This window comes from Frieseomelitta varia, unplaced genomic scaffold (assembly GCF_011392965.1).
Source record: "Frieseomelitta varia isolate USP_RPSP 00005682 unplaced genomic scaffold, Fvar_1.2 scaffold_447, whole genome shotgun sequence".
Classification (NCBI taxonomy): domain Eukaryota; kingdom Metazoa; phylum Arthropoda; class Insecta; order Hymenoptera; family Apidae; genus Frieseomelitta; species Frieseomelitta varia.
In genome coordinates this window covers 11,031-25,124 of record NW_025110198.1, presented here as the reverse complement: position 1 = coordinate 25,124, position 14,094 = coordinate 11,031, and the positions used below count along the sequence as shown (strand labels likewise).

Here is a 14,094-nt window from a genome sequence, read left to right as displayed (position 1 = left end):
TGTCCACATAACCACAAGTCGATCAGATATATCTGCTCTGCGTGTGTTCAGCCAATGAAGTTGCGCCCCGTGTTCACCTAAGAAGTCGCAGTCGCGATCTAAATTATAGTCACTCTGCGTACATACGTATTTTCGATCGTCTCTGTGTCAGCTTTCTCGTTCTCTGGCCGAGGGTCGTCGGTTTTCTCACAGCTGTCGAATTTTCGATCTTCGTTGCGCTCGATCCGAGATGCAACAAGTCTCGGGGCTCGCTCCCCCCCTCACGTCAGGTGATTAATTGAGTATTGTTATTGCGCAACTGTTGTTCGAGCGCCGAGGACGAGGATGACGATCCCGATGTGAAGGCGCAAAGGGAGAAAGAGAGGCGGCAGGCGAATAACGCTAGGGAAAGGTAAGAGAATGCAGACGGAAGAGAGAGAAAAAAAAAAAGAAAAGAAAGTGATTTTTGCAGTGACCCGATCGCGAGAGTATACCCACTCTCGTGTCGCGTCACAGCGATATTCGAGGAGAGTTTGGCCCGTATTCTATGTATATATGACAAAGAAGCGAAGTTGAAGTTGGATGTCGTTCCTTCTGTGGAACGATCGGGATCTCTTGTCGTGCTATTATGTAGAAAAATCTCTGTCTCCTTTTTAGAAACGAGTTTCTTCGCATTTTTCAACCGTTTGCGGATGGCGCTGTGAAATACCTTTTAACAACAGCCTTGCGAATTTTTCCTCCAAGTGTGTAAAACTGTTAGAAAATTTTCTTCGCAGCCAGATCCATCATTGAAGCCTTCTTAAAATTCGCTGTACGATTTTATTGAACTTTGAAGACGAAATGTCAGGAGTTCTTGGAATTTTGTCGCTTAGTCCTAAAGTTCAGTGTTCAGTATAAAAAAAAAAAGTGTACAACTAGTTTTAAGAGGTCATTGTAAAGAGGAGACTTCAATCTTCAAAATGATGATGGATCTAGCGACGGAAAAAAATTTTCTCAACATTCTTACACGTGTTGAATCTTGCTCAGCGTATTCGCAAAAGTGTTGAAACTAATAGAAAAGGAAAACAACAGAGTTCACTTGCAAAAGTAGTTCATTGTTGTAAATTACGAATTTGCTGTGTGTTTGTGGTGTGTTATAATCAAGACTTGCTCCCTCAGGATACGCATCAGAGACATCAACGAGGCGTTGAAAGAGCTTGGTAGAATGTGTATGACGCATCTAAAGACGGACAAACCTCAGACGAAACTGGGTATCCTCAACATGGCTGTCGAAGTGATCATGACGCTGGAACAGCAAGTCAGAGGTGCGTTCTAATACATAGTTTCGAAACCAATTGAAATGCGAGATTCGAGCGAGATTTTTCTTTTGATGTTCGCAGAACGAAACCTCAATCCAAAGGCCGCGTGTTTGAAGAGGAGAGAAGAGGAAAAGGCAGAGGACGGGCCTAAACTACCTGGTCACCTAGCGGCGCACATAGCTCATCCTCATCCTCATCCTCACGCGCATTCTCAGCCACCTTTCTCCGCGATGCCTGTAAATATTACAATATATTCGTCGGGGGTACGCTACTCTGATAGCTTGAAAAATACAGAATTGTAATTAGGCGGAGATTATGGTTTTGAGAGTGTAGATATTGAAATATACGTGTACGTGTTTTTTTTTTTCTTTTTTCTTTTTAGGTAACGTGCAGTGGACGTAAGAAGTATTTGTATACTCGATGAAAAATTGTCTTTATTAAACTCACTTTGAATTAAAATAATTTTGTGAAAAAGACCGTACAACAAATTTTAAGAGACTAAATCTACTATAATCTTTAAGATTGAAGTCTCTTCTTCGTGACAATCCCTTAAAATTTGTTATACGATTTTTTTTTTTCCATAAAATTGTAAGTGTCGACAATTTTCTATGCCCATTGTACATGTGTTTTAGTTCAGTTGACCTAATGAATCGTAATCTCTAACCTATTAGGTCTGTAGAATATTCTATTTAACGCTTGATCGAAGGAACTCCTTCAAAATTGAGAGAATGACTGTTTGACGTTTTATTGTTTCATCTCAGTAATTCAATTTTAACTAATTTATATGTATACATATTTTATTAACATACGCATTTAAACGCTTCAGAGTAGTGTGCCCTCGTATGAAATAAGAAAACGAAGAATGAGAATACAGTGATTCGACAACAAAAACTATACTGTTTCAGGGCCCACCGCCGCCACTTCAACACAATCCATCGCAGCCGCAGTAGCAGCGGCTCAGCGGCGCGAATTGGGCCGGATCGAGGATTTTAGTGACGTTTTCGTATAATTTTTGAAGCATTAAAGATATCCCGGAACGAGGCTCGGACTTCCTGTCTCTCAAGATCTCCCGATAACCTTAATGATTCGAAAATCGTACGGGGATGTCGCGGTTATTTGGAAACCGTTAAAGATATCGGAATGAGGTTTGAAAGGCAATGAGAACTGCGAGTTGTTTTTTTTTTTTTTTTTTTTTTTACGATAGTCCTCGGTGATTGGTGATAAGAAAGAGAGAGAACGAAAGAAAAAAAGGAAAAACAAAAACTACTGTACATAGAAGAGACGACTGTTTTCGCGAGCGTTCAAGTGTGAATCGAAGTCGCGTGAAGTTCGTTCTGGCAAACTTTCTGTACTTACGCGTACGAGCATGATCGACGGAATGGTCGTTGGAACGACGACCGACAAAAAGGAAATGAAAAGGAAAAAAAAAAATATACACACACATACACACGTATACACTCATAAACACACAAATAAGAGAGGAGAAGAAATTCGTGTTGAACGGTGCAAGCACAAAAAAACCATTAACGATTCGGACCATGTGAAAACGCGGCGAAGTTTATGGAGCACAAGTGCAAAAATTTTCGGTTAAAATTGCAGTATGTAAAACGATAGGTGGAAAACGAGAAGTGAATCACCTTATCCATCGAATGCGAAAAAAAAAAAAAAGAAAGAAGAGTTCAAACATATCTCTCGCAGAATTGTATATATACAGCAGTGACGTACGCCTAATCAATTACCTTATTACGATTATTTTTATTATTACTATTATTATTATTATTTTTATTATTATTATTATTGCCGTCATCAACGTGACGATGGTTATTATTATTTTTATTGTCACGATAATGATTTTATTATTATTATTATTATTATTATTATTATTATTATTATTTTTATTATTAATAATTATTACTATCATTGATTGATGATCGCCGAGGAGATCCTTCCTGAGAGTAAAAAGAAAAAGGGGGGGGGGGGACATTTTTGTTTTTGAACAAAAATATAGCTCAACTCAATGTGTACCCAGTTGCCATGTATTTTAATTTATTTAGATTCTAAAATAAATTTTATTAAATAAAAGGGAGGAATAAATGACGAAGAAAAGGAACGACAGCGAGAAAAATAAAGCAACCAAAACGATTGACACGCGTGTTGTCGTCAGTGCCCGTGTTTTTGCTCCGTCTCTTTCCGTTCTTCGCTCTTTTTCTTCTTTTCCTTCTTCTTTCTTTTTTCTTCTCGCTTCTTTTAATTTTCCGTTTTTTTTATTTATCTTATTATTATTATTATTATTATTATTATTATTATTATTATTACTTTTTCTGCCCCTTGAAGAAAGAGGAAAGTTAGTCTCCATCGTCCATCCGGCCCGCGTCTCCGGCCGTTAACGCGATCAAATCGACTTCTCCTAGGACATATCACGCGTAATCACACAGCTATATTTTTCTTCAAAGGCATATCGAACGTTTCGCACGGTCCTTAGAAGGCAAGGAATTTCTTTACATGCGTGTGTCTCGCTCTCTCTACCTTTTGTGTTCCTCTCTCTCTCGCTGTTCTCTCGAATCCGACCGATTTCTTATTTATTTCCTTTGCTCTTTGCTCGTCTAAAACGACGTCACCGAAAAACGAACGAGATAGGAAGAAAAAAAAAAAAAAAAGAAAACGATTGCACGAGAAACCGAAAATAAAAAGAAGAAAATGAAGGAAGAAACGAGAATATAAACGTAGGATCAGGACCGTGGAAACAGGCCGCGTATGAGTATATCGAAGTTGCAGATATCGTGTCTGTGTTCTCGGACCACGAGCAGCCCGATCGATAGACATAACTCGCACAACCTCGCTTTAACTTTTAAATCGAAATTTTCAACGTCGAGATCGCGCCGCGTCGCGACTCGTATTATCTCCGAAAGAGAGAGAAAAAGAAAAAGGAACAATGGAAGAAGAGGGGAGGGGGAAGAAGAAAAAAAAACTCGCGAGAAAGTTATAAAATCAAGACGACGAGAATTCTGTGTTAACGACGCGTTAGGAGATCAGCGGCGAGATTCATGGGAGATAAAAAGAAAAAAAACTAGGCACGAAGACACGCATTACGCAGATGCGATCACGCACTTATATCCGCGAATGGTAATCATGTAAAATAATAACGACAATAAATAGCTCGTAAGCCCGTCTCTAAGCTAGGCACACCTGTCGATAGTCTTAGATAGTCGAAATGAAGGAAACGAAGGAAACGAAGAGAAAGAGAAAAGGTGAAGAGAGTGCGTAACTCGGCTATACAAGTTTGAAGAAAGAAAAAGGAAGGAAAAAAGGGTTCGAGGATCGCGAAAAGAAGGGCGTCCAGCCGCGCAGTTCTCTACTATATTCGATTGTCATCACGATATGTCGATTGCATATTTCGACACACACACTCTCTCTCTAAGTTGTGTTCGTTCGTTCGGTTCTATGCTTTAACTTGTTCCTCCCTGGCCTTTTCCCTTTTCTTTTCGTTCGTACGGATCGCAGATCACAACGGGGTGGGCCTGTGGCTCGTTTCGTTTCGCCCGAGCCCGGAGGATCGCATCGATCGTGTTTGAAATCGGATCGCGCGCGACGTCGCGAATTTGAAAGTTTCTCGGCGTTGTGCCCGAACTTTGAAATTCGCGGAACGACCCGAATCGATGTGGTCTTTCTCGATTAGTAGTCGACCGCGTGTAACTTTTGTCGTTGAGCGAAACGGTGAGGGGAAGGAGTTGGGGGTGGGAGGGGAGAAAGAGAAAAGAGAACGAACATGAAGAGCGTGTATCGGGACAGTGCGCTACAAAGTTTCGTACGATTAATTGAATTAGTAATAATTGCGCGATCGACGTACGACGACGCCGACGAATCCTCTCGTTCGCCCAGGACACGATTGTCGACAAGTGAAAGATAAAAATCACACATGTATATTAGATCTTAACGAACATTATTGTATAATATGTAATTAAAGGAGAGAGAGAGAGAGAGAAAAAAAAAAACGTACGCAGGTCTGGCGTGTGGCAAAGTTTTCGCGTGACACCGGGCCTTAGGAGGATAAAGAAACTATATTTCCGACAATGCATGCGATTGTTAACTGAAGAAGGAAAACAGAAAAAAGGAGAAGAAAGAAGAGAAAGAAATGAGGTGCGGTCTCGCATTAACATCGATCGAAGCACGAGCTGAATAATTATGCATATATTTGGAAGAGAATTTGGGAGAATGTGGAAGAAAGAAAGAGAGCGAAAGAGAGGGAGAGAGTATGCGTGTGTGTGAGAGTTAGAGAGAGAGAAAGAAAAATTTAAAGAGTGTGCGTCGAGAGCATTTCGTTTTGAGAAAGAAAAAAAAAAAATGTATAATTATCACTAGTAATATTATTATCACTAATAATATAATAAATGTGCCATTTTTTCCATAAACACGGGCGTCTGCCTGATTGCGGCTTCTTTATCATCTTTACTTTTTTTTTCTTCTCTCTTTTTATGCTAATTGGTTTTTCTTGTTTTTCACCGCTTAACACGTGTTCATTCCCTCCCCGTCCACCACCTTTTTTTTTTTTTTCTTTCTCACTCGAGCTTTCGTTTGTACATATTGCACACACACCCAGTATTAGACAAGACGAGCCATCGTGCTGTTAGTGTCTTTCTTTTCTTTTGTCACTTTATTCGTTTTTAAGTTTTTAAGTTCTAATAACTAGCCGCCTACTTATGCATATAAATACAAGAGCATATACATAGTGTAGATACGTTAAGACTTTTAACCGTCGAGAACACTACGAGAAACACTCGTTGTTCAATCACAAGCTGATTAACGAGATATGAAAATGTCGAGAATCTGCTGAGGTTTGTAATACAAGTTTTAAACGTTTTCAGGAAGACTGAGTTCCCGCGATTTCTCTCTTTTTTTTTTTTTTTTCCTCTCACGCCATCAAGATCAAGAACCACACGCATAAATCGTCTGTTTCAATTTTTATACGCAGCTGAATACTATTAAATTTATGATGTTTTTGACTTTCGTATCCATGTCATGTAATAATTAAATGATAATGAGAGGGAACCGCAATGTTTAATCAGAGAAGAAATATCTATAAATAATTCGAGTAGTATTTTAGTATTTTAATCAATGTTCTGAGCGAAAATGTCAAGGAAATATCGTTCGAATACACTCGTTTCTACTTACATAGTCACTCGGCACTTTTTTGAGGCTTGAAACGCTTTCAACGATACATTAATTCATAAGATATACTCTCTAGTGATATCATAAATTTGAATTCCTAAACTGAACCAGCTATTGTCATAAATATTCGGCTTATTTCAAACGAAATGCAAAATACAGCGAGTCACAAAAATATTCGTACCTCTCTGATCGTCGAGACTTTCGAAATTCTTTTCAACGATGATACATATTGAATTACGATTAATACGCTCGCAGAGAATGTTATATTTATATTACATAACATGGAGAAACATGATATACATATCCAAAGTATAATAACCAAGATAATTTCCTATTTTTTTTTTTTTTTTTTTTCATTATACTTTCAAAAGTACAAATTTGCATGGAAATCAGCAATCTAGAAATTATTGACAGAGACGTATTTCGTTCAGAGTTGATAATTGCAGAAGCATACGAATATTTTTGCACGTACATAAATAATTTGTCATTTTGCGAAAGATACATTCGTATTCGTTGAATTATTAACCGCTTCGTCACAATAAAAAAAAAAAAGAAAAAAAAAATAGTCAGTCGTCCTTGTTCGTAAACTTAAGGGAAGTTCGCGCGCGTCAAGGGATTCCCTCACGCCTTGGAGAGTTTCCTCTTGAGCGAAAAGTAGACAGCGATTCTGAAGAGCACGTAGTAGCAGAACAAATAGAGGATGTCTATCCAGTAGTTCCCATCCGTCATCGACATTTCCATCATCAACGTTTTGGGCATTTTGTAATGGCAATACATTTGCGAGCAGGACGTCTTCTCGCGGTTGTAGCCGTAAAGCGCTTGAAAGAAACCGTGCAACGAGTATTTCACGTAGCTAATGTAACTGCTGTAATACAAAACGCGCGGAATGTACTTGAAAAGTGCCAAAAAGCCGGACAGGCTCAGCATTCCGCAGAGTATAATGGCACCGAGGAACGTTCCGTTGGTGGGGTTGGTCAGAACGCCGATAAAAAGGCCGATGCTTTCCGACACCAGTGTCGTTAGAATAGCAACCAACAGGAACATAAAGTACCTGTTGACGTCCATGGGCTGCCCGCTAAGAAAATACGAAACGGAGATGTGAGCAAAGGCCATCAGCATCTGTACAGGTAAGTTGCACACGAACGACGCGACGAAGTAAGTCCTTAACTGGTACCAATTGTTGAATCGCTCCTTCTTCAATATCTCGATCTCCGCGGGGAACTTGAACACCGCCGGCATCATGGCCGTGTAACTGAGATAGACGGATGTGATCAGCAGGAATCCAACGTTGCTGAAGGACTTGCTGCCGTCGTTGCCCGCGTTCGTGTACAACAGGCCCAATATCACGCCAATCGAAAGATGACTGGCGATCTTCAGGTGGGTGACGGTCCAGTCTCTGGCAAGCAGGCTCACGAAACGATGTATCAGCACGATGAACCTCTGGAACTCGGAAGGTGGACAAATGAGCACGCCAACTTTGCTCTCGTCGATGGAATTGTTGTTGGTTAGATACCCGGAGGTGTCCAACCGCCACGATTTCTTCTTGTTATTGGTCAGCTTGACCAGCTGATCGTTAAAATCGCCGTACTCCTTGCTCACCACCTCGATCATGTAGTCGGCCGGGTTGTGGTACTTGGGACAGTGGAGCCCGACGCTGGCAAAGTACGCTATCGTGTTGGCCGTGGCTCCTTCGTACATGCACCTGCCCTCGGCCAACAGGTACACGTTGTCGAACATCTCGTAAATGGCCGCGCTTGGCTGATGGATCGTGCAGATGATCGTTCTGCCAGACCTGGCCAAGCCTCGCAGCAGTTTGATGCACTGGTAGGAGGAGAGTGAGTCGAGGCCGGTGGTCGGCTCGTCCAGAAACATCACCGGCGGATTGTCCAACAGCTCGAGAGCGATACTCATCCTCTTCTTTTGACCGCCGCTCAATCGGCCGCACTTCGTCTCCTTCGTTTTGCTCAGATCCAAATTCTCCAGCATCTCGACGATCAGCATCTCCTTGGACTTTCGGCTGAGGCTCTCGCCGATTTTCAGATTCGCGGCCATCCACATCATCTCCCACACGGTGAACAGCGACAGCAGACAGTCGTTCTGTTGTATGTAACACGACTGTTTCCTGTACTCTTTCCAGCTGTGCTTCCTCCTGTTGCCGATGTACTCGATCTTCCCTGTCCACTTGTCCCTCTGGAATCCTGTCAGGATGTTCAGCAACGTGGATTTCCCCGCGCCGGACGGCCCCATTATGGCGGACAGCTGTCCGGTTTTGAACGTTCCGCTGACGTTGTTCAGGATTTTCTTCAACGGGCCCCTGAAGCCAACTCTCACCTCGCAAGTCAGATCGGCGAACTGAATGTCGATGGATTCGGTCCTCGGCAGGCTTAACAACACCACTCTTTGATACATGGCGACCTACTGATCTGTCTGACCCACTGAATGATACTTCGCCTCCTTGTATCTTGCTTCTGTATTATCCACTGGGTGTCATGCAGATCTTATTTATTTATTCTTTGTATAAGCGCAGAGTTTATTTGCTTACGCTGAGCGTGTTGCGCTCGTTCGTTTCGACGGACTGTACAATTTCCAGCGAGACTCGGAGGAAGAAATTCTTGGAGAATTCGTGCAGATTCGAAGCCACTGTTTCGGTTTCGCAAGTATACTTCACTTGGATCTTTTCATTTGTGTCGAGGTGATTCGATAAATCGATTCTCGCGGACTTTCAGCCTCGATTAGCGTACTATTGAGTTCCTTTAATACGACTAACGTTAATGTATCTAATCACGAGTCGCTCTAATTCGTGTCCCATGACCTTTTATTTTCTAAGAAGAAAGCTTCTAACGAGCTTTCGAGCACACTTGCCTGTCTCGACGGGACTTGTCAATTTTTGCGGACTGAATTGGAATAATGCGTCACCATTGATTATGTAATGATACTTTTATTGGTAAATCTCAATACGAGTAGATTAGGAATTATCAATTTTTACTCCCGTTATTACGTCGAGAGACAGATTAGATGTATGTTGATAACTTTCCAATCTACCTCGAACGACACAATTTACAATTAGTATTATAAAATTGTAACAACGATCAATCGACCGTGAACAGTTTTTTCACTTTTTTTTACAGTTTCAATTATTCGTTCTTCGATTCGTTGTTCATTCTCTTCAGTTCATTCGCCTCTGTTACTATCAGTTTAAACGAGAACTTGATGGAATTAATTCTACACTTCTGCTTTGATTTATCACTCGGCTGTTATCTGGCCAATGGTCCGCGTTTTCATTTTCCTGTTTCTCTCTCGTATCTCTCACGCTTGTCTCGAGCCAATTTACTTTGCAAATGTCTCGCAGACACCTGTAACGAAAAGTAAACGTATTATTGATGATTACAGCCGCGGTTGAATGAAACAGAGAATCAACGAACTTGCAAACGACATAATGCTCGCGTTATGCAATTTATCCATATGCATCTAATTTTATCCTACTCTTCGAATTAAGTAATTATTATACAAAGTGTTTCCTGTTTCCACAATGCACGATTTTTTTCCTACTTACAGCCATCTGACGAAAAAAAGTTTCGAACAAAAGTTGAACGATACAAGATGTAGAGTAGGTATCAATAAAAAAAAATTTCCAAAACTGTTCGTCTTCATAGCTAAATCAAGGTCACTTTGGATGAAACAAATAGGAACACATAATTTTTTTTCCACCGTATTGTAGAGAATATCGGGACGAATTCTGATATTTTTATTAACATGTTACTCCATTTACAGTAGTGGAAATGTGGACTTTAACTTCTCGTCGTATTTGATTCCATATAAGACAGTGTAAACATAGATCTCAGATTAAATATAGGACTAGAATCTATGTGAATTTACTTTCACCCGTTCACATAATATTATTTAAAATATTTGGTTCTTCTTCAAATTTAGTAATGATCCACGCAATAAACTCCAGACGTCGTTCTGCGTCCGTAGCACTGTAAATGTTGAACGGTAGTAATTTTAAAAGGATGATATTTAAAATTACTCAAAATTTTATGAACACTTTTAGGTGACATATCCATCTTCATTGCAACAGCACGTATCGTATGTATGAGCATTTTCATGAAAATGAGCAAGTGTTGTAACAGCATTATCATTATTTGTGACGTGATGATTAGGAGGACGTTTCCCATCAGGAAATTGTCCCGTTTCACGTAAATATTTTTTCGAAACGTTGCTTCAGAAGGTTGCTTTCGTTGCGAAAATCTATCTTTGTACACTTTAGCTTCTCCTAACTTTGTACTGTTCAACTTTTGTTCTAAACTTTTTTTTGTCAGATGGCTGTAAGTAGAAGAAAAATCGTTCGTCTTTTTTACACGATATTTAAGTGCAACGCAGCGATGAATTAGCACTATCATTAATACTGTCATTAATTTTTATTAATCCGGTTTCTTGCGTTACAATTCGATGAATTTTTTCTATAATTAGAAAATTCTCTGTCATTATGTTTTTACGCACATAGGCTTGTTTCCGCTTGAAAAAGGAATAGCTTGTCTGGTAAATTAAACAGGAATAGATTCGAAATTAACTTTTAAATTCTCGATACTAGAAACTCTCGAAACTTGGAATGCTGATTTTATTTTGCAAGAGGAATTTCTTATTTTGAGAATTGGAATTGACACTTCTGTATCAATTTTTATTCACCGCATTTGAACAAATATATACAAAGATATCTAACACAGATTCTTATTTAAGGAACATTTTCTGGATCCTTTATTTTTTCGTCGGATGAAAAATCTTTGAGAGTATACCATTGATGGTAAGATACTTTTCTTTTTTTTTTTATTATTATGTCTTTGGATTAGATATTTGACGATCAATCGAAAAAGTTTGCAAAGCACCAAATACTCGAGATACACGAAGCATTTAAACACTCGTTATTCACGCTGGTTAGACGATTCATTATTCATCGACTTTATAATTTTTCTTATCCGAGTATCTAGAATCTCGAATCGCGAAAAATGTGTGAAGCTTTAAATCTTCGAAACTCGAAACTCTCTTGGGTTTCGGAGTAACCCATCCTTGGTGAATTATATGCTTCGTGAAATATTGTACGAAGAAATTATGAACAAAAAAGCTGAACAATTAAATGATTAATAACGTCTATTTTCCAACGACGTCACTTTTTCTCCTAAGTACGACAGATTTTCTTTTTCACTTTTTTTTTTACGGTCACTGAAAAAGTCACAGATATTTTATCGAAATATCGTAAGCACGTAGATATTGTCGACACTGTAAGCACCAGTAAGGTACAATAGCGTCGTGCGATCCTCAACCGATGACGCGACCCCAACGTCTTTTGATTTTTCAGTAATTAGAGATCGCCTAATATTTGGACGACCAAACTCCGAGTTTTCTTTTTCGCAGTCGTTGGCGAAAACTTGCAGGTATATTTTTTATCGAACACCGTAAGAACTAGTACAGATGTTATTAACAGCTATGAGACGTTACAGTAGCGTCGCGTCATTTTCTACGGTAATAACCAATGACGTAACAGCAGCATCTTCTTTCTGATTTTTAGCTGTCAGCGACACTTGAACTTGTCAATATGATTCCAGATTTTTTTTTTCTTTCACAGTTGTTTGAAAGATACAACTATTAAAATTGATACTGATTTCCGTTCAGAGAGAGAGATATAATTGAGATATATTGTGTAAATTTACTTGAATTACTGCCATTTAACGCTGAAACTACCAAAATGGTCAAAACGATCATTTTACAATTTTTTTTTTTTTTCTTTTTAAGTAGTTTCGGCGATTTATTAGGTTGTGTGATAAGTTCATTAATCGCAACTTTCGGATAATGTGTAATGTTAACGTGTATTATTTGGTTGATTATTCTTCATAAATAAATTGGATGTTACTTTGAAAATTTCAAAGATTCCTTTTATCAAAAAATTGTACGAATATAACGTGTGTGTCTCTACGTTCTTTGAATTATGAATATTCCATTGTTGGTAATAAACAGTGAACTCGAGAGTTTCGTAATCGTGATCAAGTCCAATATTTTCTACAATAATCCTTTGAATGTTTTAAAATTATTATATTATCAGTTATATTTTCAATTTCATATTGTGCTTTTAAATATTTAGCATTGGTTCTTTTCTTATTTTTTGCCAGTGCAGAAAGCAACGTTTATCTACATCACATGTGTATTATTACATCACAATTATATTTAATATGGATCAATTAATATGTCCATATCTTGTTTACTGTAGATCACGTAAGTAACAGGTTTTATAATCTTTTAATATCCTGAAAATCAATTTGCGAACGAATTTATTTCACAACCTAATGAAACGTTGTATTTTTGGAGATTTTTGCAAAATGTATGTACAAAACTTTCTGCTCTTTATGGTACTATAAACGTTTTCCTATTTTGCGCGTCACTTGTGCATCATTTTAATCGTCGTTTTAGTCCTACTGTTAAATTATATAATAATGATTCATATGGTTCAGGTATTAAGCTGTTGTAAAGAAGGAAAATTTGAAATCTGCCGTATTGACGAATATATTAAATATTATGTACCTGTATTAATTAATCAATTTGCATACTCAGGTAGTACATATTAAATATATAAATCAATTGTTTCAGACATGTAATATTTCCCTTTTTAACGAATTCATAGTAATTATGAAAATCAGATTTTGCAAAATCTTACTCACCGTCATCGATTTATTTCAATTAGTCTAATTCGAATAATAATGATCTGTATATCAAATATACAATGATATAAAATGTTGAACTAATCCCAATATAAATTGTGCAGCGTAGATGCATATTTTTCCTCTTTCTTTTTTTCTTGGTTTCTTGAATTCAACAACTCGACAATTTACTTGGATCATTAATTAATAACTTATCTACGTATGCAATTACATATGTTAATCGATGTATCATTAAAGTAATAGATTTAATTCTGTAATTATTTGATTGCATAATTATGCAATTGGACAATTAGAAAAAAAGTTGTGACGCATTGCTTGTGGGAAGTCGTATTCGCAATTTGCAAAAAATTTATAGTTATTATAAATGCTAGTTTCATAATCACGATTTATGAAAATATCGGTAAAGTGTCTGATAAAAATATGAATTTTTCGGCAGTGCCGATTTTTTAAAAAATAAGCAGACGAGAATAATAAAGGCTGTACCCAAGTGCACACTCATTAAATCATTTTGACTGGCATTTCATTAACTAGATTACATGCCAATATTTTTTAAAGCTCTATATATATACTATAATAATCTATATATATATATAAAACTATAATAATCTGAAATGAAATAACGTTCGAAGAGTATAAATTGTAACACTGCAATATTACAATTAACATACGAGATATCGAGGGAAACAGTACTTTATATCATACTATAGTTAGTAGCTGATGGAGCCTTCCCGGAAGATTGCATAAGATCCTCATTTTGCTTTTTACAGATCATCGAGTTTCGAAAATCAATTAATCATAAATACTTCTACTTCTTGTTTATTCCTCCACTTTTTTTGTTAATGGGAGTAAACCGTCGTTTCAATATGATTCATTTGCAAAAATAATTGGATAATTAATTGTTCTTGGAAGATTTGAACTTGTAAATAACCGATATGAATAATAAT

General features: G+C 37.9%; 2 protein-coding genes across 15 annotated transcripts in view; one reads left to right on the top strand and one right to left on the bottom strand.

The window, feature by feature from the left end:
• Positions 1-5,372, top strand: part of LOC122532321 (transcription factor 12) — a 145,284-nt gene extending 139,912 nt beyond the window's left edge. For 12 of the 14 annotated variants that reach the window (XM_043661004.1, XM_043661014.1, XM_043661013.1 and 9 more), the window contains 3 exons: positions 1,138-1,283; positions 1,359-1,513; positions 2,183-5,372. In XM_043661004.1, coding sequence (XP_043516939.1) covers positions 1,138-1,283; positions 1,359-1,513; positions 2,183-2,227 — 346 coding nt within the window. In that variant the 3' untranslated portion in view covers positions 2,228-5,372. Of the gene's footprint in view, positions 1-301; positions 392-1,137; positions 1,284-1,358; positions 1,514-2,182 lie in introns of all 14 variants that reach the window. The other 2 variants (XM_043661006.1, XM_043661002.1) reach the window with 2 other exon arrangements.
• A 546-nt stretch (positions 5,373-5,918) lies between these two features.
• Positions 5,919-14,094, bottom strand: part of LOC122532323 (ATP-binding cassette sub-family G member 4-like) — a 14,029-nt gene continuing 5,853 nt past the window's right edge. Inside the window, exon 2 of the mRNA XM_043661017.1 lies at positions 5,919-9,796. Within this exon, the coding sequence (XP_043516952.1) occupies positions 7,065-8,852 (1,788 nt within the window). The 5' untranslated portion in view covers positions 8,853-9,796 and the 3' untranslated portion in view covers positions 5,919-7,064. The remainder of the gene's footprint in view (positions 9,797-14,094) is intronic.